Source organism: Lepidochelys olivacea (genome assembly GCF_965140295.1).
Source record: "Lepidochelys olivacea isolate rLepOli2 genome assembly, chromosome: 24".
Lineage (NCBI taxonomy): Eukaryota > Metazoa > Chordata > Testudines > Cheloniidae > Lepidochelys > Lepidochelys olivacea.
Window position 1 is genome coordinate 14,471,980 of NC_140434.1, and position 19,600 is coordinate 14,491,579.

The window sequence follows — 19,600 nt, forward strand, 5'->3', positions numbered from 1 at the left end:
TATGACTTCTGGTTAGCCAGTGGGGTAAAACTGAAGTTCTCTCTGTTTGGTGGGTTTGAAGTAAAGAAACCCCAGCCTTGTGCTGTGGCTGCCCTGCTCTAAACAATTTGTCCTGAAGTGATACTCTCAGTAGCGTCCCACCAAAGGCCGCTTTGTTACAGTTGCGTAGTCGTGCTAGGATCCACAGAACCAGATCAATTAAGCTTTGGATCAGAACTGCACGCTATCCAAATTGGAATTTTGGTATTGAGAGTTTGGTTGGTTAAAGAGCAGTTGCAATGGGTGAGCAGAGAGCATATGAGGGCCTTGACAAAAAAAAGCCCTGGAAGATTTGTGTTCAGAAAATTTGTGAGCAGCTTTAAAAAGAAAGCTACAAATCAAGAACTGAGAGATCTGTTAATGGCCAGTGATCAGAAAGCAGGAGCACAGCCCCTACCTGGTACTACAGAAACTGCAAAAGGAATTAGAATGCAACTTGAGCATGAACAGAAACTAGCAGATCTTCAATTGCTGGAAAAGCAGAAGACAGCTGATATGGAACAGGAAGCTAATGTAAGTGGGGGAACAGTCCCGCTCTTGTGGGGAACTTTCCTGGTTTCTGTACTACCCCCGGTGAAGTGGGCTAGCAAAAGGATCTGAGTCCTCGCTCCCACTTCCTTTACCCAGTGGCCTCCCTGCCCTTGAGGACTCCCCTTCCACTCTCCTGTCTGGCAGAGTCCTCGCAACCCCAACAAGGCTGGGCCCAGGATTCCCGGGGGTCTCAACCCCCAACCCTGCTCTGGTCACCTAGGACAGGGGCTAGGGTGTCCCCACTCCAGGGTACTCTCTCAGCGCTGGGCACTTCTCTGACCCACTGACCATTACATGCATTTGCTTTAACTTGTAAGTTATCTAATCAACAATTAATTTTAAAAAGAATAAGGAATAATGGAAAAGGTTAAAGGAAACACATCACCCCGCTCTGTGGCAGGGAACATCACAAACAGCATCTCTGGAACGTCAGGGCAGTTCACAGTCTGTTCCTCGTACGTCCCAGGCCTCCTGCTCAGGCCCTGGCTGTGCTGCAGGGATGCTGTGGGTTGGACACTCGCTCTGGTGGTGGCCACACGCTCTCAGGCTCTAAGTGGTAGGACCCTTCTGCCCAGTGTCGCCCCCGCCCTGGCGGGGTTACGATCCAAGCCTGGCCTGCAGAGCCTCTTGGCTGAGGCGTCTCCCTGTGCTGGGCCCACTGCCCAGGGTCCCCCTCGCTCTCCCCAGCTGCTCACGCACCCGGCTCCGGACGGCTCCAGCCCCAGCTCCACCGCTCGGCCTCTGCACGGCTGCTGCTGCCTCCAGCTCCCTGGGCTGCTTCTCTGGCCCCTCGGGCTCTGGTGGCTGCAGCTCCGCTCCCAGGACAGGTCTGCTCCACAGGCTGCTTCTGTGACTCTGCTCCCAGCACTGACCTGCTTCCCGGGCTGCTTCTCTGGCCCCTCGGGCTCTGGTGGCTGCAGCTCCGCTCCCAGGACAGGGTCTGCTCTCTCTGGGCTGGGCCTCTGCCTTTGGGGCTGCAGCTCCGCTCCCAGGACAGGGTCTGCTCTCTCTGGGCTGCTTTTCTGGTTCCTCTGGATCCGACCCAGCTCTGCTCCCCAGCTTCGCTTGGGCCCCTGCTCTCTCCTGAGCTCGGCCCCACTCTGTCTGACCCAGGCAAATCCAGCTCACACGGAGGACGAGGACGGGACCTCCCTGGCCTCCTGACTCCCTGATTAGCCTGCTCGCCCTGTCATTCAGGCTGACCTGGAGCATTGGCCTCTCCCCATTGCCCCTGGGGACTGTCGGTCTCAGGGTCCTCATTCCCCATCGACCCTTCCCCCCTTTTTAGTGCTGGGAGCTAGGAACCAAAACACCCCCACTGACTGTTAGTAAGGGGGCAACAGTCCCCTTGCACTAAGGAAAGGGCCGCTGAAGGATAGAGAGAAGCTGCTGAGAGAACAGCTGAATTGGAGGAAAAGGCTCCTAGAAGGCACATGGCGCGTATAGCTGCTGAGGAGAAGGCTCACCAGATGCAACAGGAGACTGCCAGACTTCAGCTATGAGTATTGGAAGAGCAGAGAAAGTCCCCACCGCCTGGTGCTCCAGTTCCCCACCACCAGGAGAAAAACTGGGGAAGTATTTACAACGATACTGAGGATATAGAGGAGTTTTTGTCAACCTTTGAACGCCTCTGCAAGCTGCACAAGATCCCCGATGGTCAGCGAATGCCTGTCCTGATGAGCAGACTGACTGGAAAAGCCAGGGAGGTATTTAATGAATTGGGGGAACAAGAAGCCTTAGATTATGAGCTGTTTAAAGATTCTGTGTTAAGGCAGTTCAAGGTTACTCCTGATTCTTACAGAATTAAATTTGGAAAGTTTAGAATGTCTAATGATTGTACTTTTGTGGAATGTGCCCATAAACTGATGGGTTTTCTTAAAAAGTGGGTTGTGGGAGCGAAAGCGCAAGGGAGCTTTGAAAAACTGCTGGATTTCATAACTTTGGAACAGTTCTTAGACGTTGTGCCTCACCAGGGGAGAGCAGCTGTGTGTGATAGGGACCCTGAGTCAGTCCTGCAGGCCGCAGAGATTGCAGATGCCCATACTCAAAATAGGGCTCGAGAAGGGTGTAAACCCCAGGGGAAAGTTAATCACCATTCGCCCCAGTTTAAGAGGCGAGGAGGATTTAAAAGTGGGACCAGTCCCACTTCTGTGAGAAAAGCTCATGGGGGCCCAGAGCAGAAAAACTCCTACTCCAAGTGGTATGTCATTTGTGTGGTACACCTGGGCACATCAAACCAGAGCATCCAAACGTAAAAAATAAAACCCCAAACCCAGTAAATGCTTAATCCTGTTATTATAAACTCACAGGCAAGCCAACAGAGCCCACCACTGGTGCCCTGTGTACAAATGCTGTTTCTGTGGTCTCTGGAGAATTTGACCTTAAAACTCTTATTAAAGCTAAATACGGGGGAAATAATATAGAGTTTGTTAGCAGTGCAGAAGTGAATGGAGTAAGGTGTATGGCATGGAGGGACCCCACAGCAGATATTACTTTGGTTAAAGCAAGTCTTGTCAGGGAGGAAGATTATTTGCCAGGTGAAAGTGTAACTGTTGTAGCCTTATATGAGTATTTTGTCAGGGTGCCTTTGGCTAAAATCCGCCTTACATGGAAGGGATTTGATGGCACCATAATTGTGGGAGTGAAAAACACAATCCTTAAGGATCTTATGATGGGAAATGATATTAAAATTATGTTCAGTCAAATTAACATAAACCGGGCACAGGGGAGGATTAATCCTGAGGCTCTGTCTATGGAGGGTTTTGCCAAAAGTTTGTCTTTGGGAAATAGCTGTTTGTCTGTGCAAAAAAGCAGTTTGTCTGTGAATGAAGTTGCTGAATGTCTGTCTGCTGTCTCAGAAGTGACTCTCTGAAATTAGATCAAGCACAGAAAAAACTCATTGGTCAGGAAAATGTTTCTCAGGAGCAGATTAAAGTGGATGGTCAGGTTAAAGCCCTGTCTGAGGAAGGAAAGGGTAGATTTTTGATGGATTGTTGGCTAGTACAGCTTGTAAAAGCGAACCTGGAAAAGGTAGCAGTGATTTGCTGGAAGTAGCTCAGTGTAATGTGAAGAGCAGCAGATTATCTGTTGGCTCGCCCAGCCCTGGGATGCAGCCTCCTCTGGGGCAGGGCAGCTGGGGAACAGCCACACATAACGATGCACAGAAACAGCTTGCCCAGCCCTGGGATGCAGCCACCTCTGGGGCAGGGCAGGGCAGGTGGGGAACAGCCGCACAGCGATGCCACATAAGGATGGGTTGCCTGGTGTGAGGTGCAGTCAGGATTTCTGGCTTCTGTTGCCAGCTCTGGGAGGGGAGTGGGGTCTGGTGGGGAAGGGGCAGGGGGAGCTGGGAGTCAGGACTCCTGGGTTCTATCCTAGCTCTGGGATAGGAGTGGTGCCTAGTGGTTAGAGAGCTGGGAGCGGGGAAGGGGGCTGAGAGCCAGGACTCCTGGGTTTTATTCCCAGCGCACTTTCAGTGACTCACCTCAAAGAAATTGTTGTAATGCTCCTGCACTTCCACATCGCTGACATGACCTGGAGGAGAGAGACACAGACTCACTCTGCTGTCGGACAATGGGAAAACTGCATGCAGTACCCCCCATGCCTCCTGTCGCCAGGAGTGAGGGGCGTCTCCGGAGGCTGCGAGCTTCCTCACAAGCAAGGCAGAGCCGAGGCTCATGAATAGAGGCCCAACCAGGGCGTTAAGGGACAGGAAGGGCTGGGAGGCTGAGCACTTCCCCAGACAGTGTCCCATGCAGCTGGGCCAGGAGGGGGTATCGGGTACTCACAGTGCGAGCCGTCTGCCAGCTGGGCTGTGTTCTGGGGGTTCCGGTACAGATTCAGCAACATGACGGTCTACAAAGGGATATGCAGACACAGTGAGGTGTCCGTGTTCCCCAGCTGCCCCACCCCAGAGCGGGCTGCATCTCAACGCCGAACGAACCCTCCCCATGCAGCGTTATGTGAGGCTGTTCCCCAGCGGCCCCGCCCCAGAGGTTGGCTGCATCCAGATCCCCCAGACTCTGCGCCCCGGAGCTCCCCTGCCTGAAGGTGGGTCTGTTCTGGAGGTGGGAACACCTGTCTCCGAGGGTTGCTGTGCACTGGCCAGCACTGCTGACCAGACTGTTAAAAGTCTGGTTGGTGGGGCTAAGGCAGGCTCCCTGCCCGCCCTGGCTCCTTGCAGCTCCTGGAAGTGGCCGGCATGTCCCTGGGGCCACTGGGTGGGAATCTATGTATCTATCTATGCTCCACGCACTGACAATGAAGCTGTTACCCATCGGGGTGACGGGCAGGCAGGCGAATCAGTGGGGCAGGGTCCATGGATGGGGCACGATCCATTCACTGGCCAGGTGCTGAGTCATCAATAGCGACTCACCCCATCACTGGGGAATCTGCGACAGACAAATCATTGGGGTATTTCCCCCACCCCATACCCCTCTTCTGGGCACAGGGTGTTATGAAGGTGGGGCTCTGTGTGCTCTGGGCGGGGAGTGGGAGCTAGTGGGTGATAGCGGGGGTAGTGGGGAGCCAGGACTCCTGGGTTCTATCCCCAGCCCTGGCTGGCAGGAGTGGGGTCTGGTGGGTCAGAGCAGGGGGAGCAGCTGGGAGCAGAACGCCTGGGTTCTATTAACTACTCTGCCTCTGAAGACATAGAATCATAGAATATCAGGGTTGGAAGGGACCTCAGGAGGTCATCTAGTCCAACCCCCTGCTCAAAGCAGGACCAATCCCCAACTAAATCATCCCAGCCAGGGCTTTGTCAAGCCTGACCTTAAAAACTTCTAAGGAAGGAGATTCCACCACCTCCCTAGGTAACCCATTCCAGTTACCACCTCACCACCCTCCTAGTGAAAAAGTTTTTCCTAATATCCAACCTAAACCTCCCCCACTGCAACTTGAGACCATCACTCCTTGTTCTGTCATCTGCTACCATTGAGAACAGTCTAGATCCATCCTCTTTGGAACCCCCTTCCAGGTAGTTGAAAGCAGCTATCAAATCCCCCCTCATTCTTCTCTTCTACAGACTAAACCATCCCAGTTCCCTCAGCCTTTCCTCATACGTCATGTGTTCCAGTCCCCTAATCATTTTTGTTGCCCTCCGCTGGACTCTTTCCAATTTTTCCACATCCTTCTTGTAGTTTGGGGCCCAAAACTGGACACAGGACTCCAGATGAGGCCTCACCAATGTCGAATAGAGGGGAATGATCACGTCCCTCGATCTGCTGGCAATGCCCCTACTTATACAGCCCAAAATGCCATTGGCCTTCTTGGCAACAAGGGCACACTGTTGACTCATATCCAGCTTCTCGTCCACTGTAACCCCTAAGTCCTTTTCTGCAGAACTGCTGCCGAGCCATTCGGTCACTAGTCTGTAGCTGTGCATTGGGTTCTTCCGTCCTAAGTGCAGGACTCTGCACTTGTCCTTGTTGAACCTCATCAGATTTCTTTTGGCCCAATCCTCCAATTTGTCTAGGTCCCTCTGTATCCTATCTCTGCCCTCCAGCGTATCTACCACTCCTCCCAGTTTAGTATCATCCGCAAATTTGCTGAGAGTGCAATCCACACCATCCTCCAGATCATTTTTGAAGATATTGAACAAAACCGGCCCCAGGACCAACCCTTGGGGCACTCCACTTGATACCGGCTGCCAACTAGACATGGAGCCATTGATCACTACCCGTTGAGCCCGACAATCTAGCCAACTTTCTATCCACCTTATAGTCCATTCATCCAGCCCATACTTCTTTAACTTGCTGGCAAGAATACTGTGGGAGACCGTGTCAAAAGCTTTGCTAAAGTCAAGGAACAACACGTCCACTGCTTTCCCTTCATCCACAGAGCCAGTTATCTTGTCATAGAAGGCAATTAGATTAGTCAGGCATGACTTGCCCTTGGTGAATCCATGCTGACTGTTCCTGATCCCTTTCCTCTCCTCTAAGTGCTTCAGAATTGATTCCTTAAGGACCTGCTCCATGATTTTACCCCCCCACACACACACACTAACCTTTAGACCCCACTCCCCTCCTAGAACTGGGATAGAATCCAGGAATCCTAGATCCTAGCCTGCCACTGTAACCACGAGACCCCACTCTGCTCTGAGAGCTGAGAATAGAACCCAGGAGTCCTGGGTCCTGGTCTGGTCTCCCCACTCCCCGCCTCTCACCACTGGCTTTTCTTGACATGTGAAGATCAGGACTGGTGCCATTAAGAGCCAGGAAGTCTTTATCACAGTTCCTTTTCCTCCCCTGAGCCCCAGCCCCTGCCAGCCCAGCACACAGGCTCGTGGGTTACAAATACTTGAGCAGGGATGTTTGTCTCTCTGCCGTAGCCCACTGCCTCCCTGGTTACTGTCCTCGGTGAGATCGGAAGGGGCTCCCAGTGTCTAACGCAGCCCCAGGACCAGGGTAAGTGCTGTGCTCCTGAGATCTCACACTCCCGGGAACTTCCATGATATTGTGTGTGTGTGTGTGTGTTTTGGGAAAGAGTCTGTGTTTAGAGTCTCAAAGCAGCTTAAATTGAAATGGAAGGTGTTGCTCTTAGTTTAGTATCAGTTGCCCCACCCCAGAGGTGGCTGCATCTTAGCGCTGGGTGAGCTATCCCCATGGGGCATTATGTGCAACTGCTCCTCGGCTGCCCTGTGCCAGAGGCGGCTGCATTTCAGCACCCGGTGAGTCATCCCTGTGTGGTATTATGTGTGGCTCTTACCCAGTTGCCCTGCCCCAGAGGTGGCTGCATCTTAGTCCTGGATGAGCCATCCCTGCCTGGTGTTATGTGCGGCTGTTTCCCGGCTGCTCCACCCCAGAGGAGGCTGCATCTCAATGCCAGGGGAGCTGTTCCCGTGCAGCATCTTCTGCAGCTGGTAACTGGGTTATATGGTGTTTGGATGAAGGAGTAATTGAAATTTTAAATAGAGGATCTTGTAGGTTTATTATTAGTTATTATTTGCACTGTAGTAGTGCTGAGAGCCAAGCCTGGGCAAGCACCCCAGTGTGCTAGGCGCTGCACAAACACGGGAATATCGCTGCCCCTCTGGGGAGTGGGAGCAGAATCCAGGGCTTTGTAGGTCAGTCACCTGAAGGAGGAGAAACTAGCGCCATGGAGGCTGGGTATATTCTCAGTGCAACTTGCGTGTTTGCTGTACGTGCACCAGTCCTGGACAGACGTGGTCGTAAACAGCATCCAGGGAACTCCCTCTGTAGGGACTCTCGGCAGAAACCACCAAGGCCGGGTTCCCAGGGGGCCAATAACTCTCCACAGACTGAGGGATTGAGGCAGCAAGCACCCCGGAGAGAACTAAAGTGCAAAAATGAGTGAAAAACAAATTTCTTCCAAACCCTGAACAGTTGCTTGCACACTAAGGGCAAATTGTAACAGCACCACCTGGAGGCTGCTGGCAGAAAAAGATAAGGCCCAGCTCATGTGCCAGGGAGACTGAATTCCCTTGGGGTCTTTGCTGAGCCGTTCTGTACCCCATACTCATGCTCCCGCTCCCCCTCCCCCATTAATGCCCACCTCTCCTCTAGGGGGCAGAGGAGAGCTCAATCCCCATGGTCTGTTCAGCCAGCGAGGGGCTGGTTAACGCCATCTGGGGTGTCGATTTGGTGCTTCAGACACATGTTTGCTAGGAACAGGTCTGAGATGCTCACAGCACCCAGCCGCCTACCAGGGAAAAGCCCCTGCTGATCTAACCATTAGATCCCACAACCCTCCCCAAGCCAAGACTGGAACCCAGGAGTCCTGATTCCCAGTCCCCCCTGCTCTAACCCACTGGACCCCCACTTTCATCCCAAAGCCAGAGATAGAACCCAAAGTCCTGACTATCCATCCCCCTGCTCTAACTACTAGACCCCACTACCCTCCCAGAGCCAGGGAGAGAACCCAGGAGTCCTGGCTCCCAGCCCCCACCCCTGCTCTAACCTGTAGACCCCACTCCCCTCCCAAAGCTGGATAAAGAACCCAGGAGGGCTGCTTTCACCACTAGCCTTGGCGCAGCAAGCTGCAGACTGCAGATAATCGCTGGCCCCTTCCGCCTTCTCTATGAGATCCTGTGTCACATCACACATCACACGAGATGAGATCTCACACGAGGTCATTGTGTCACATCAGATCTTCCGAGACACAAACTCAGCATCTCTGGCCCCAGTGGGGCAGAGGGAAGGGCCCAGCTAGAGGAACTGTGTAGAGGAAGCGTTGTGCCAGGCGCTGCCCATGGGACACTGGTGAGCCCATCATGACGAGGCTGGGGGGGCTGAACCTGCTCAGCAGTGACCCAGGTGTCCTGCTGGAGCCAACTGTCCATGAGCTCCCCAGGCGATGCTCTGGCTAAGAGGGCGAGTGTGACCCTGGGCTGGAGACACAGGGGAATAGCAAGTAGGAGCTGGGATCCCCGCTGGACGTGACATTGGGGAGATTGTGCCTAGCTCTGGGGGGCCACATGGCAAACAAGGTATCCAGAAATGGGGGAGGGGTCAGAGAAGAGCAGCAGGGACAATCCGAGGGCTGGAAAACCTGCCCGACAGCCAAGCACTGAAGGAGCTCAATCTAGTGAGTTTAACCTGGGGAAGGCTCAAAGGGGACTAGATCCCTGACTGTCAGCACCTCCCTGGTGGGCGGGCGGGGGAGGTTTCAGAGGGCTTGTTAACCCAACAGACACGGACAACGTGAGAGCCGACAGCTGGGGGATGGAGCCAGACAAATCAAGACTGGGAATAAGGGGCAGATTTTCCCCACGGAGGGGAAGTGACCCTGGGAAGGACTGCCCCAGAGACAGGGCAGAGTGTCCAGCCCTCGGAGTCTTTCTATGGAGATCAGATGTCCCTAAAAGCACTGCTCTAGCTCGACCATCAGATCTGGGCTGGAGGTCGGGATCCCTGGGGCGGTCACTGGGCTGGGCAGACTGTGTGGGCATAAAGGTCCCTTCTGACATTAAGATGGGTAGATCAGTGAACTCAGCAGTAAGCGGCTGGGCTGGTAGCTTCTCAGGTCTCCTCAGCAAGGCAGGAAGCTGGGATGCTGAATAAAGCTGAACACTGCGAAGTCGTTATCACTATTTCCCACATGTGTTATGGTCACGTCTAATGGCCCAGCTGAGATCAGGGCCCCGTTGTGCCAGGCGCTGCCCAGACACAAAGCGAGAGACAGTCCCTGCCACAAAGCATTTGAAGTCTAAAGAGACAAAAGTAAGATTTTTATCCTCCTTGTACAGGTGGGGAAACTGAGGCACGGAGCGGCGTGGCTTGCTCATGGTCACATGGGGCCCTGTGGCAGCATTGTGTAGCCCATAAAGCTGGCTTTAGCATTTATTTTATGTGGCAGCAGTGCAAGGAACCCACAGGCCTGTCACCTGTGAGACGCTGGCATCAGCAGTTAGCATAAGGCTTGGGGCTGTGGACTTTGGCACAGAGAAATGGCCTAACGGTGACCCCTACGTTTTGGGACGTGGGAACAGAGCGTTTAAGGGGGAGCTTTGTCCACAACGACACTAGAAACATGAGCTAACACCAGCTTGCGGATATTTTAGGATGGGCCCATCAGCAGCTGTCTGTCCACCAGAGAGCCATGACCTACCTATAGGAGAAGGGCCCCCATCACTGGTAGGGGGAGGAGATACACATAAGGAAGAGGGGAGACACCCCTATGGAACAGGCATTAGGCAGGGTGGCGTCAGCGTAACATCAAGTACAAGTCGCATCCCAGCCTGCGGGCAGGAGAGCGTCGTGTAGCCCTTGGGGGCTGCCAGGGTGACAGCGAGGAAGGTGATGGTGAGGAGGAAGATACTGGCTGACAGTCCGGGTTGTTCTGCATGGGACGGTTCAGAGGGACCCGCTGCCGTCTCTCTGTCTACCTCGCTGGGCTGGAGCCTTTGTGACTTTGTTAAATGTGCTAAGAATTCCTCAAGTGCGAGTGTCACGGCTGTGCCCAAGGGGCTCCCAGCTGAACCCCAGTTTCCATAATCCTGGGCCTGACCTGGGGACACGAACCTGTCAAACCCCCGCGGGATCACTGGGAATTCTGAAGGAATCCAAAGAATGACTATGTGACTCCTACATCGGGCTCCAGCCGTGACTAGAGCCAAGATCTCCTGCCTCAGCCCCAAGCCCGGCATCACTATGGAGCTCGTGGCCTTTCTGGGACACCCTCTGTGCTGAAAATGTTTTCGTAGGAACCTTTCCTGGGCCCAAATCCGGTTTCCCTTTCTTGTAGGCCCTACATCAACGTTCACCCTGGAGGAGATGGAGGCCCTGCTGCTGCTGGCCCTCTCCATCCTGACCGGTGCGTGGTGCTGGTTGCGCTGGGGCTGGGATGCGGTAACGGGGAGGCGGGAATGTGGGAGACTCTGCCATGGAGACAGCTCCACCTGCCAATGCTTGAAATCCAGCAGGGGGCATCTGGAATTTCTGGGGTTCAGTTGCAAACTCTAGGGGGCGCTGCGCTGCAGGGGGCAGCGTCGGGACTCTCCCCGGCAGTCAGGGCTGGCCCCGATGCCCCAGGGCAGCACCAGGGGGCGCTGCGCTGCAGGGAGCAGGGTGGGGACTCTCCCCTGGCAGTCAGGGCTGGCCCCGATGCCCCAGGGCAGCACCAGGGGGCTCTGTGCTGCAGGGAGCAGGGTGGGGACTCTCCCCAGCAGTCAGGGCTGGCCCCGATGCCCCAGGGCAGCACCAGGGGGCGCTGCGCTGCAGGGAGCAGGGTGGGGACTCTCCCCTGGCAGTCAGGGCTGGCCCCGATGCCCCAGGGCAGCACCAGGGGCTCTGTGCTGCAGGGAGCAGGGTGGGGACTCTCCCCTGGCAGTCAGGGCTGGCCCCGATGCCCCAGGGCAGCACCAGGGGGCTCTGTGCTGCAGGGAGCAGGGTGGGGACTCTCCCCTGGCAGTCAGGGCTGGCCCCGATGCCCCAGGGCAGCACCAAGGGGCGCTGCGCTGCAGGGAGCAGGATGCTGCTTCCCCTCCAGGTGCAGGCTGCCAGGACTGGGGAGTGACCCTGCCCGTGGACCCCCTGGCTGGATGGAGCGGCTCCTGTGTGACAGTCCCTTGCTCCTACACCTACCCCGAGGGGCAGCTCGTCAGGGCCGTGACCTGGAGCCGGAACAAGGAGAGAATTGTGCGGCTCACTGCAGCAGCGGGGCAGGGCTATGGCAAGGCCGAGCGCGCCCAGTTCCTGGGCGACCTGCAGCACAACTGCACCCTGCGCCTCAACCCGCTGGCACTCGGAGACGGGGGCGCCTACTCCTTTGAGTTCCAGACCCAGAGCCAAAGCTGGAGAAGCCCCCGAGCCCTGTGCCTCACGGTGTCAGGTAATCCCCAGCTCCTCTTCCAGAAACATTTCCCCAGCAACCCAGCCCGGCCCCGTGCAGCGTTATGTGCGGCTGCTCCCCAGCTGCCCCGCCCCAGAAGTGGCTGCACCTCAGCGCCCATCAAGCTGTCCCCAAGGACGGTTGCTGTACCCCGCTCTTAACATTTCACTCAAATCAGATGGCCACATTCTGCAGAGCTGTGAAGAAACAGTGGAGTCTGGTGGTTAGAGGAAGCCAAACTTGGAGTCAGGACTCCTGGGTTCTCTCCCAGCTCTGGGAGGGGAGCGGGATCTAGTGGTCACAGCAAGGGGGGCTGGGAGCCAGAACTCCTGGGTTCTCTCCCAGCTCTGGGAGGGGAGCCTGGTACAGGTCACACCCCCACCTGGGCTTGAGGAAGCTCTCAAAGAAGGGACAGTGGGTGGTGACTGGAGGTGGCTGGGCCCATGGCCGTGCCCCCAGCAGTGACTGGTTCTCCCCCTCACCCACCCTGTGCAGAACATCCCTGCAGGGTCAATTATGGCATGGCCAGGACCGGGGGAGCCCTGAGCGGCAGCTTGTTCTGCTCCATCTCCGAGCGCTGCTCCTCCTCCGGCCTGCATTGGTACGACGGAGCCGGCGCGCGGATCCTGACGGAAACCGCAGCTGGCCAACGCGAGAGCTGGCTGAGCATGCGCATCGTCTGGCAGCACCGGGGGGCGGCGCTGGAGTGCCGGGTGCGGGGCTACCAGAATAGGTGCCTCCCCAAAGGGTCCCAGCCCCCAGCCACAGGTGAGTAGCATTATGTATGGGGATTTTCCTTTGTAGGGGGCACCGGCTCCCATCAGACCCCAGGGCACGAACTGGGGCGGGGCGGGAAACGGGGCACGGGGCCTTTCCCCTCTAGCAGGCTCTGGCTCTAATCCAGTCCTAGGGCAGGGGTCTGGCTGGCACAAGGGGTGGGGAATGGGACACGGGACCTTTCCCCTCTAGCTGGCCCAGCTCCCATCCGGCCCCAGGATGAGGGACTGGCTGGCTCATGGGTGCAGGGAATGGGGCATTGGGCCTTCCCCTCAATAGAGCGCCGGTTCTGACCCATCCCCAATGGCTTTTTCAGGCTGGACCCCCCACCTGAAGGTCCTGGTGGACACGGACGGCCCGGGCCCGATCAGGGAGGGTGACTCGTTCACACTGAGATGCGTGGAGGACAGCAGGTCGCTGGACGAGTTCTACTTCTGGATTCACAACTATGAGGATCTGCCCGGGGGCCCCTCTGTGCAGATCAAAGGGGCAACCTTGTCTCACGGGGGCAATTACACCTGCATGAAGTGGGTCTCCGGCACCGGGCGTGGCTACCTGGCTATATCCCCCACCACCTATGTGGCCATCCTTGGTGAGTAGCCAGTGCCAGGGTGGGGCCAGAGCTCTGGGGGTGGGGGCCAAGGAGCACAGATGGGAGGGGCCCTTCAGTCACTGACATGTCAATTGGGGGCGGGGCCACAGCCCTGGGGGTGGGGCCAAGGAGCACAGATGGGAGGGATCCTTGTCTCACCTACATTCCAAATGGGGGCGGGACCACAGCCCTGGGGGCGGAGCAGGAGAGCACAGATTGGAGGGGGGCCTTTCTGTCACTGACATTCCAGTTGGGGGCAGGGCCACAGCCATGGGGGTAGAACCAGGTTCACAAATGGGAGGGTCCAGGGGCCCTCCTTATGCCATCACTTGGATATGGGAGTGGGGCTAGAGCATTGGGGACGGAGCCATGGAGCCCCTCCACCCCATGCCATGCAGCGCCTAAGCCCCCAACTACCATCCCACAGGGGTGTCATTAGCTCATATCTCATTCGCTTCCTCTGCAGCCCCCCCCGTGGTGCATGTGGTGGCCACCCCAGGCCCTCATTGCAGCACGGGGGAACCCCTGTCCCTGATGTGCCAGCTGGACACCAGCGCCTATGGCGGAGTGGGCTTCTCCTGGTACAAGGATGGCGAGCGGCTGGGGTGGGCACAGCCAGAACTGGCTTTCCTGGGCGTCCAGGTGGCTGATGGGGGAGAATATCAGTGTGAGGTGTACAACACCCTAGGGAAATCCACCTCCCTGCCACTCACCATCACTGTTGTGTGTAAGTACTGGGCGCATTTGACTCCACGTTACGCATTACGTTGCCAGGGAATGGCTTAGAGTCCCCCATGCACCATGGCTGAACCCCGCACCGTCCTTCTGCAGGGCCAACCAAAATAAACAAGCTCCCAGCTCATGCTCCAGCTGGGTCCGCTTTGTTGACCAGGCTCCAGTATCCCTGTCCAGCGCACAGAGCCACCTAGCAGCCAAATGACATTACCAGTCAACCTGTCATCAGGCCGAGAAACACCCATTCAAATGACGTACATGTCGTTGAAATTTAATATTTTTTAATCATCAGGAAAAATGTCTGGTTTGCCACCCTCAAAATTAGCTCTTTGCCGGACTTTTCATTACATTTTTCATCTCAGTTTTTACTTACAGTGTTTTGAAGGAGCAATTCATGGGCGCTGGGTGAACGAGCTGTTGGGGGAGCCTAGCCCCTGGCCCCTCCCTCTCTGCCCGAGGCCACACCCCTCCCCTTCCACCTCCCCTTCCCCACCGGAGCCCTGGTGGGTGGTTGGGGGGTGTCCCTGCGGCCCCCTGCTGTAGGAGCTGAGCCCTGCTCTGTGTCTGTGTGTCCCTGCCCACCCCCTGCGGCCGCCACCCCCCCCCATGTACCCCCAGTTCCAGAGTGCTCCCAACCCCAGTGCCTGGCGGCGTGGCGTGGCCCCAACCCCAGGCCTCACGAGCACCGGCCCCAGCCTGCCCGCCCCAGGCTCTCAGCCACGGAAGAGCGGGAAGGGAACTGGGGGCGGAGCGTGGGTGGGGCCATGCCTGGCTGTTTGGGGAGGCACCGCCTTCCCCATCCTACGCTACCCGCCACCCATGGGGCAATTGTTGAAAATTATAATCAATTAAAATTAAAGTTAAATAATCTTTTAAACAGAAAATGCTGGGGCGGGGGGGGAGGTTGGCAAACAAAATTGTTGAGGATTTTGGGAAACAGACAATTATGATGACTGAACAGAATCATATTTGATCAAAATGCCGATAAAAGAATGGTTGAAAAGTTGGAGGAAGCGTTTGCTCAAAGTCAGATTCAATCTTTGGCGAAAGGGTAGATTCAAAGTTTAGCAAAAGTTTCAATGCCAAATTCCCAAAACTCTGGGGGGAAAGGGCTCCATTTTGTACCCAGCGAAACAGCAACACACACAGGTTTGTGATCGTTCACATTTTTTCTTCCATTGGCCTATGCAGCTGCCGGCACAAGGGGGCTCTGGTCGCACTTGGGGCAGGGTCTGTCTCTTGCTCTGAGTCTGTGGTCTCAGCAGGGACAGGGCCTGTCTCTGGTTGTGTGTCTGGGCAGCGCCTGGCACAACAGGGCCCTGATCCCAGCTGGGGCAGGGCCTGCCTCTGTCTCTGTGTCCGGGCAGTGCTCAGCACAGCGGGGCTCTGATCTCAGCAGAGGCTTCTAGGTGCTATTGTAATAAGAGGAGACTGGAGGTTTGAGGAACCTGGAAAAAAGTCCAATGTCCAATAATCTCTTGGGAGGAAAATTCTCCTGGTTAAAAACCCAGCTTCCTTCCTGCCCCCTCCACTGACACTTGCCTTCATTGTCCCCCCTAGGACTATGCTGCCCCCTCAACCAGCTCCCACCTCCCCATTTCCCCTGGCCTGCCCCACTGCACCCTGCATGACATTGGAGCTAATGACCCTATTCTCCATCTCTCCCCACCACAGACGGCAGTGACTGGTACCAGCTGAGCCCTGGCCCCATGGCAGGCTTCGGAGCAGGGGTCCTGCTGCTCTTCCTCCTGAGCAACCTCGGGGTTTATTGTCTGGCCAGGAGAATCCACCAACGGAAAGAACCAGGGGGGAGTCTGCAGGGTAAGGGACCCCCCTGGGTGGGAATTGGGGGAGTGGCAGGAAAAGGGGGGGCCTCTGGCTGCATTGTGGAAAACCTGGAGTGTGGGCATGTGAAGGAAATCAGCCCACTGCTGTGTGTGTGTGTGTGTGTGTGTGTGTGTGTCCCTGCCGCCCCCTGCTGGAGGGACTGAGCCCTACACTGTTTGTATGAGGGTTGGCGGAAGCGGCCTGCTTTCTGGGGGGGTTGCCAGAGGGGGGAAACGATCGAATTGGGCGAAAATGTTTAAAGAAGGAAAATAAACAGTGAAAGGGGATAATTGTGTCTCCTTCCCCAGAGGGCAGCAGAGAGGACCCCAGCAAGCCACAGAGAGACTCGCTCTATGAGGTCAGTTGCGGGGGTCTGTTAGCCCCTGGGTCCCCACTGCCCCCATATACTGGCTGGGGTTGAGTATGCAGCTGCAGCCTGTGCACCCCCCCACCATCCCCAGCTGGATGGAATCAGCACTACCTGACCATGCATCATAGACCCCGTCCTGCTAATGGCTATGGGGAGATTCTCCTTCACATCCAATAGCCAGGACTTGCATTGGCACAGGAGGCTGGGAGATCTCTGCCCAAATACAACTGGGGATGCTCGTTAGTCTGCCAGATAACTGCAGTTCACAGCTCTGCAGGGCCATAAAGGTGGGCATGGAACCCAGGAGTCCGGGCTACCAGACCCTCCCCTGCTCGAACCACTAGACCCCACTCCCCTCCCAAAGCTGGGGATAGAACACAGGAATCCTGGATCCCAGCCTCCCCTCCCCCAGCCACTAGACCCCACTCCCCGAGCCAGGGAGAGAACCCAGGCGTCCTGGATCCCACTCCCCCGCCCCGCCCCCATTACTGAAGTTACAGGCAGACATCACACAGAGGTCTCCTGCTCAGGGAGTGTCCCCTCTTTCACACAATCTGTCTCTCTTCCTGTGTCCCCGGCAGGAAATCCCATGTGCCGGGGAGATTCCCTGCCCCTCAGATGACAACGGCGACTATTATAACAGCACCAAGGACTATTGTAACTGAGCACGGCCAAGGCCCCTGCCGACCGTCCACGGTCCCCTCCGTGCCGCCGCAACCCGGATCTCGATGACAGTCCATCGCTCACACCCCAGGCAGCATTTACCCTCCTCCATGAGCTGGGGAAACCCAGGAGAACCCAGGTGTCCTGACTCCCAGCCCTCCTCCCACCCCGCAGCAGAGCCCTGGGGCAAGGTCCCACTTGGGCCACTGGAACTGGGCATTTCTGGGGCAGTTTAATTTGTAGTTCCTATTTTCCAGGCTGTGTTGACTTTCGGGAGGCAGGCTGGCCTAGCAGACAGAGAACAGGACTGGGAGGGAGGTGATCCGGGGTCTGCCTGCCTACGGGCAACTCACAGCCCTGCTCTGTGCCTCAGTTTCCCCGAAATGATCCTGCCCTCCTGTGTATAGTGCTTGGAGATCTCTGGCCGGAAAGCACTAGACATGGACAAGGTGTCATTACCCACCAGGCTGCTGTTTCCCTCCAGGTCCAGCCCCTTTCTCAGCTTTAACACAGTTTTCGTCAGGGAATTGCCTTTGTTTTGTTTATTGTTACTGGATAATAAAGTGGGTTTACAAACCCATCAGCTTGGGTGACTGCCGCAGGACAGGGAGGCTTTGCCGAGGGCAGGGGGCTCCGAGGCTCAAAAGGGAAAAATGACGCAGCAAGCAGCCTTTCGAAAGGGAAAAATGACGCAGCAAGCAGCCTTTCGAAAGGGAAAAATGACGCAGCAAGCAGCCTTTCAAAGGTGGATTTTTAGCAGATTGTGCAACCGGGAGCCAGTCGCTCTCCGGCGGGAAATTAAAAACAAACAAAAAACAGAAAAGCAGCAGAAGTCCCTCCCCCCCCCCGACACCCCCAGAGCAGCAAGGCGCTACTTAATGAAATGAATTGGCAATTACAAATGCATCCGATGAAGTGAGCTGTAGCTCACGAAAGCTTATGCTCAAATAAATGGGTTAGTCTCTAAGGTGCCACAAGTACTCCTTTTCTTTTTGCGGATACAGACTAACACGGCTGCTACTCTGAAAGAAGCCAATGTACGCTTGCTGGGGGCGGCCTGGGCAGCTGGCCCCCACCCGGCTCCGGCTTCCAGCCTCCCTAGGGGGCGGAGTCTGGGGGGAGGGAGAGGAGGGGCAGGGTCACAGAGAGGGGCAAGGCCTTGTGGCGAGAGGGGGGAAGCACCCCACAATTTTCTGTCTAACCCACCTTACCCACCCCCGCAGTGGGAATAGGCGGGCGCCACCCCTGGTCTCCCCCCATCGCAGCCAATCACAGAACACAATCCCACTCATTCATGTGCCAGGCTCTAGTTTCCATCCTCCCGGCTCCTCCGTTCTTCGCAATGAGCCGTGCCATGCACCCAGGGGTGCGGACTGGGGGCCAGGATCCCTCACTTTATACCTGCCATAAGGGGGGAGCGATGAGGGGAGGGGCGGAGAGGAGCAAGGGGGGGCGGGATCTTGGGCGAAAGAAATGGCATGAGGGCGGGGACTCAGGGTGAGGGGGCGGCACGAGGGCGGGGTCTGAGGGGAGGACGCAGGCTGGGGGCGTGGCCTGGGGAAGGGGTGGTGCAGGGGCAGAGTCTCTAGGAGAAGGTAAATGCAAGGGCAGGAACTCGGGGGAGGGGCTGAGGCAAGGGCGGAGCCTCAGGGAAAGGGACAGTGCAAGGGCGGAGCCTCAGGGAAAGGGACAGTGCAAGGGCGGAGCCTGAGGTGAAGGGGTGGGGCAGGGGACGGGTCCTCAGGTGAAGGGGCGGGGCGTCGGAGGAAGGGGCTGACTGGTTACCTCACATTCACACTTGTAAACGTATTTTTATAAAGCATATGCAATGACACCGGGGCAGTGCGTGTGTGTGTGGCTGTGCAGGGGGATGTGTTTGTGTTTGTGTAGCTGGATTTGTGCCTGTGTTTGCATCTGTTAGCAGTTGTGGCGGCTGGATTTGTGCGGGTGTTTGTGTATGTTAGTAAGAATGTGTGTGTGTGGCTGGATTCATGCAGGTGTTTGTGTACGTTTGCAGTTATGTTTGTGTGTGTGCATCTCTGCTGCCCTCTGCCGGCTACAGCGACAACTGCTTCTCCATGTGTCACAGCCCCCATACCGTCAACCTCGGTGGCGATTCCCCCATCTTACAAGGGCTGGCTGGCCTGACCCTTTGCCTGTCTGCGGAGTGTGGTGGAGGCTGCAGCTCACCCCCCCGTGGCGCAGGAGGGCGCAGGTGTGGGGCGCTGGGCTCCGATGCACCTGCCCAGCTGCTTACAGTACATTCATTGATCTGCCCATCTTCATGCCAGAAGGGATCGTTGTGCCCATGCAGTCTGCCCAGCCTGGAGACCGCCACCCAGGGATCCCAGATTCCAGCCCAGATCTGACGGTCGAGCTAGAGCGGTGCTTTTAGGGACGTCTGATCTCCATAGAAAAACTCCAAGAGCTGGAGACTCTGCCCTGTCCCTGGGGCAGTGATTCCCAGAGTCAATTCCCCTTCCTGGGGAAAATCTGCCCCTTATTCCCAGTCTTGATTTGTCTGGCTTCATCCACCAGCAATCAGCTCTTGCTCTGCCCTGTCTGTTGAGTTGATGAGTTCTCTGCTCCCCGAAAGCTCCTCCCCAGGGAGGTGCTCACAGACCAGGATCTAATCAGCTTGTCTCCTTCTCTGGGAGAAACTCACAAGATCGAGCTCCTTCAGTCCTTGGTTCTTGGGCAGGTTTTCCAGCCTTCGGATAGTTCCAGTTGCTCTTCTCTGACCCCTCCCCGATTCCCCAAAGTCCTGCTGCACAAAG

General features: G+C 56.4%; 1 protein-coding gene across 3 annotated transcripts; it reads left to right on the forward strand.

The window, feature by feature from the left end:
• Positions 1 to 1,762: 1,762 nt before the first annotated feature.
• Positions 1,763 to 17,772, forward strand: LOC311512239 (B-cell receptor CD22-like). 3 transcript variants are annotated; one of them, XM_084613355.1, is made up of 9 exons: positions 1,763 to 2,276; positions 10,774 to 10,842; positions 11,518 to 11,859; positions 12,355 to 12,627; positions 12,953 to 13,228; positions 13,695 to 13,955; positions 15,638 to 15,784; positions 16,099 to 16,148; positions 16,742 to 17,772. In XM_084613355.1, exons 2-9 carry the CDS (start codon positions 10,803 to 10,805, stop codon positions 16,823 to 16,825), a joined length of 1,473 nt encoding a protein of 490 aa, XP_084469481.1. In that variant the 5' UTR covers positions 1,763 to 2,276; positions 10,774 to 10,802; the 3' UTR covers positions 16,826 to 17,772. The 3 variants fall into 3 exon arrangements, with proteins under 3 accessions (XP_084469481.1, XP_084469483.1, XP_084469482.1); XM_084613357.1 differs by having other exon boundaries at positions 11,524 to 11,859; XM_084613356.1 differs by lacking the exon at positions 1,763 to 2,276 and adding an exon at positions 6,861 to 6,974.
• Positions 17,773 to 19,600: the final 1,828 nt, after the last annotated feature.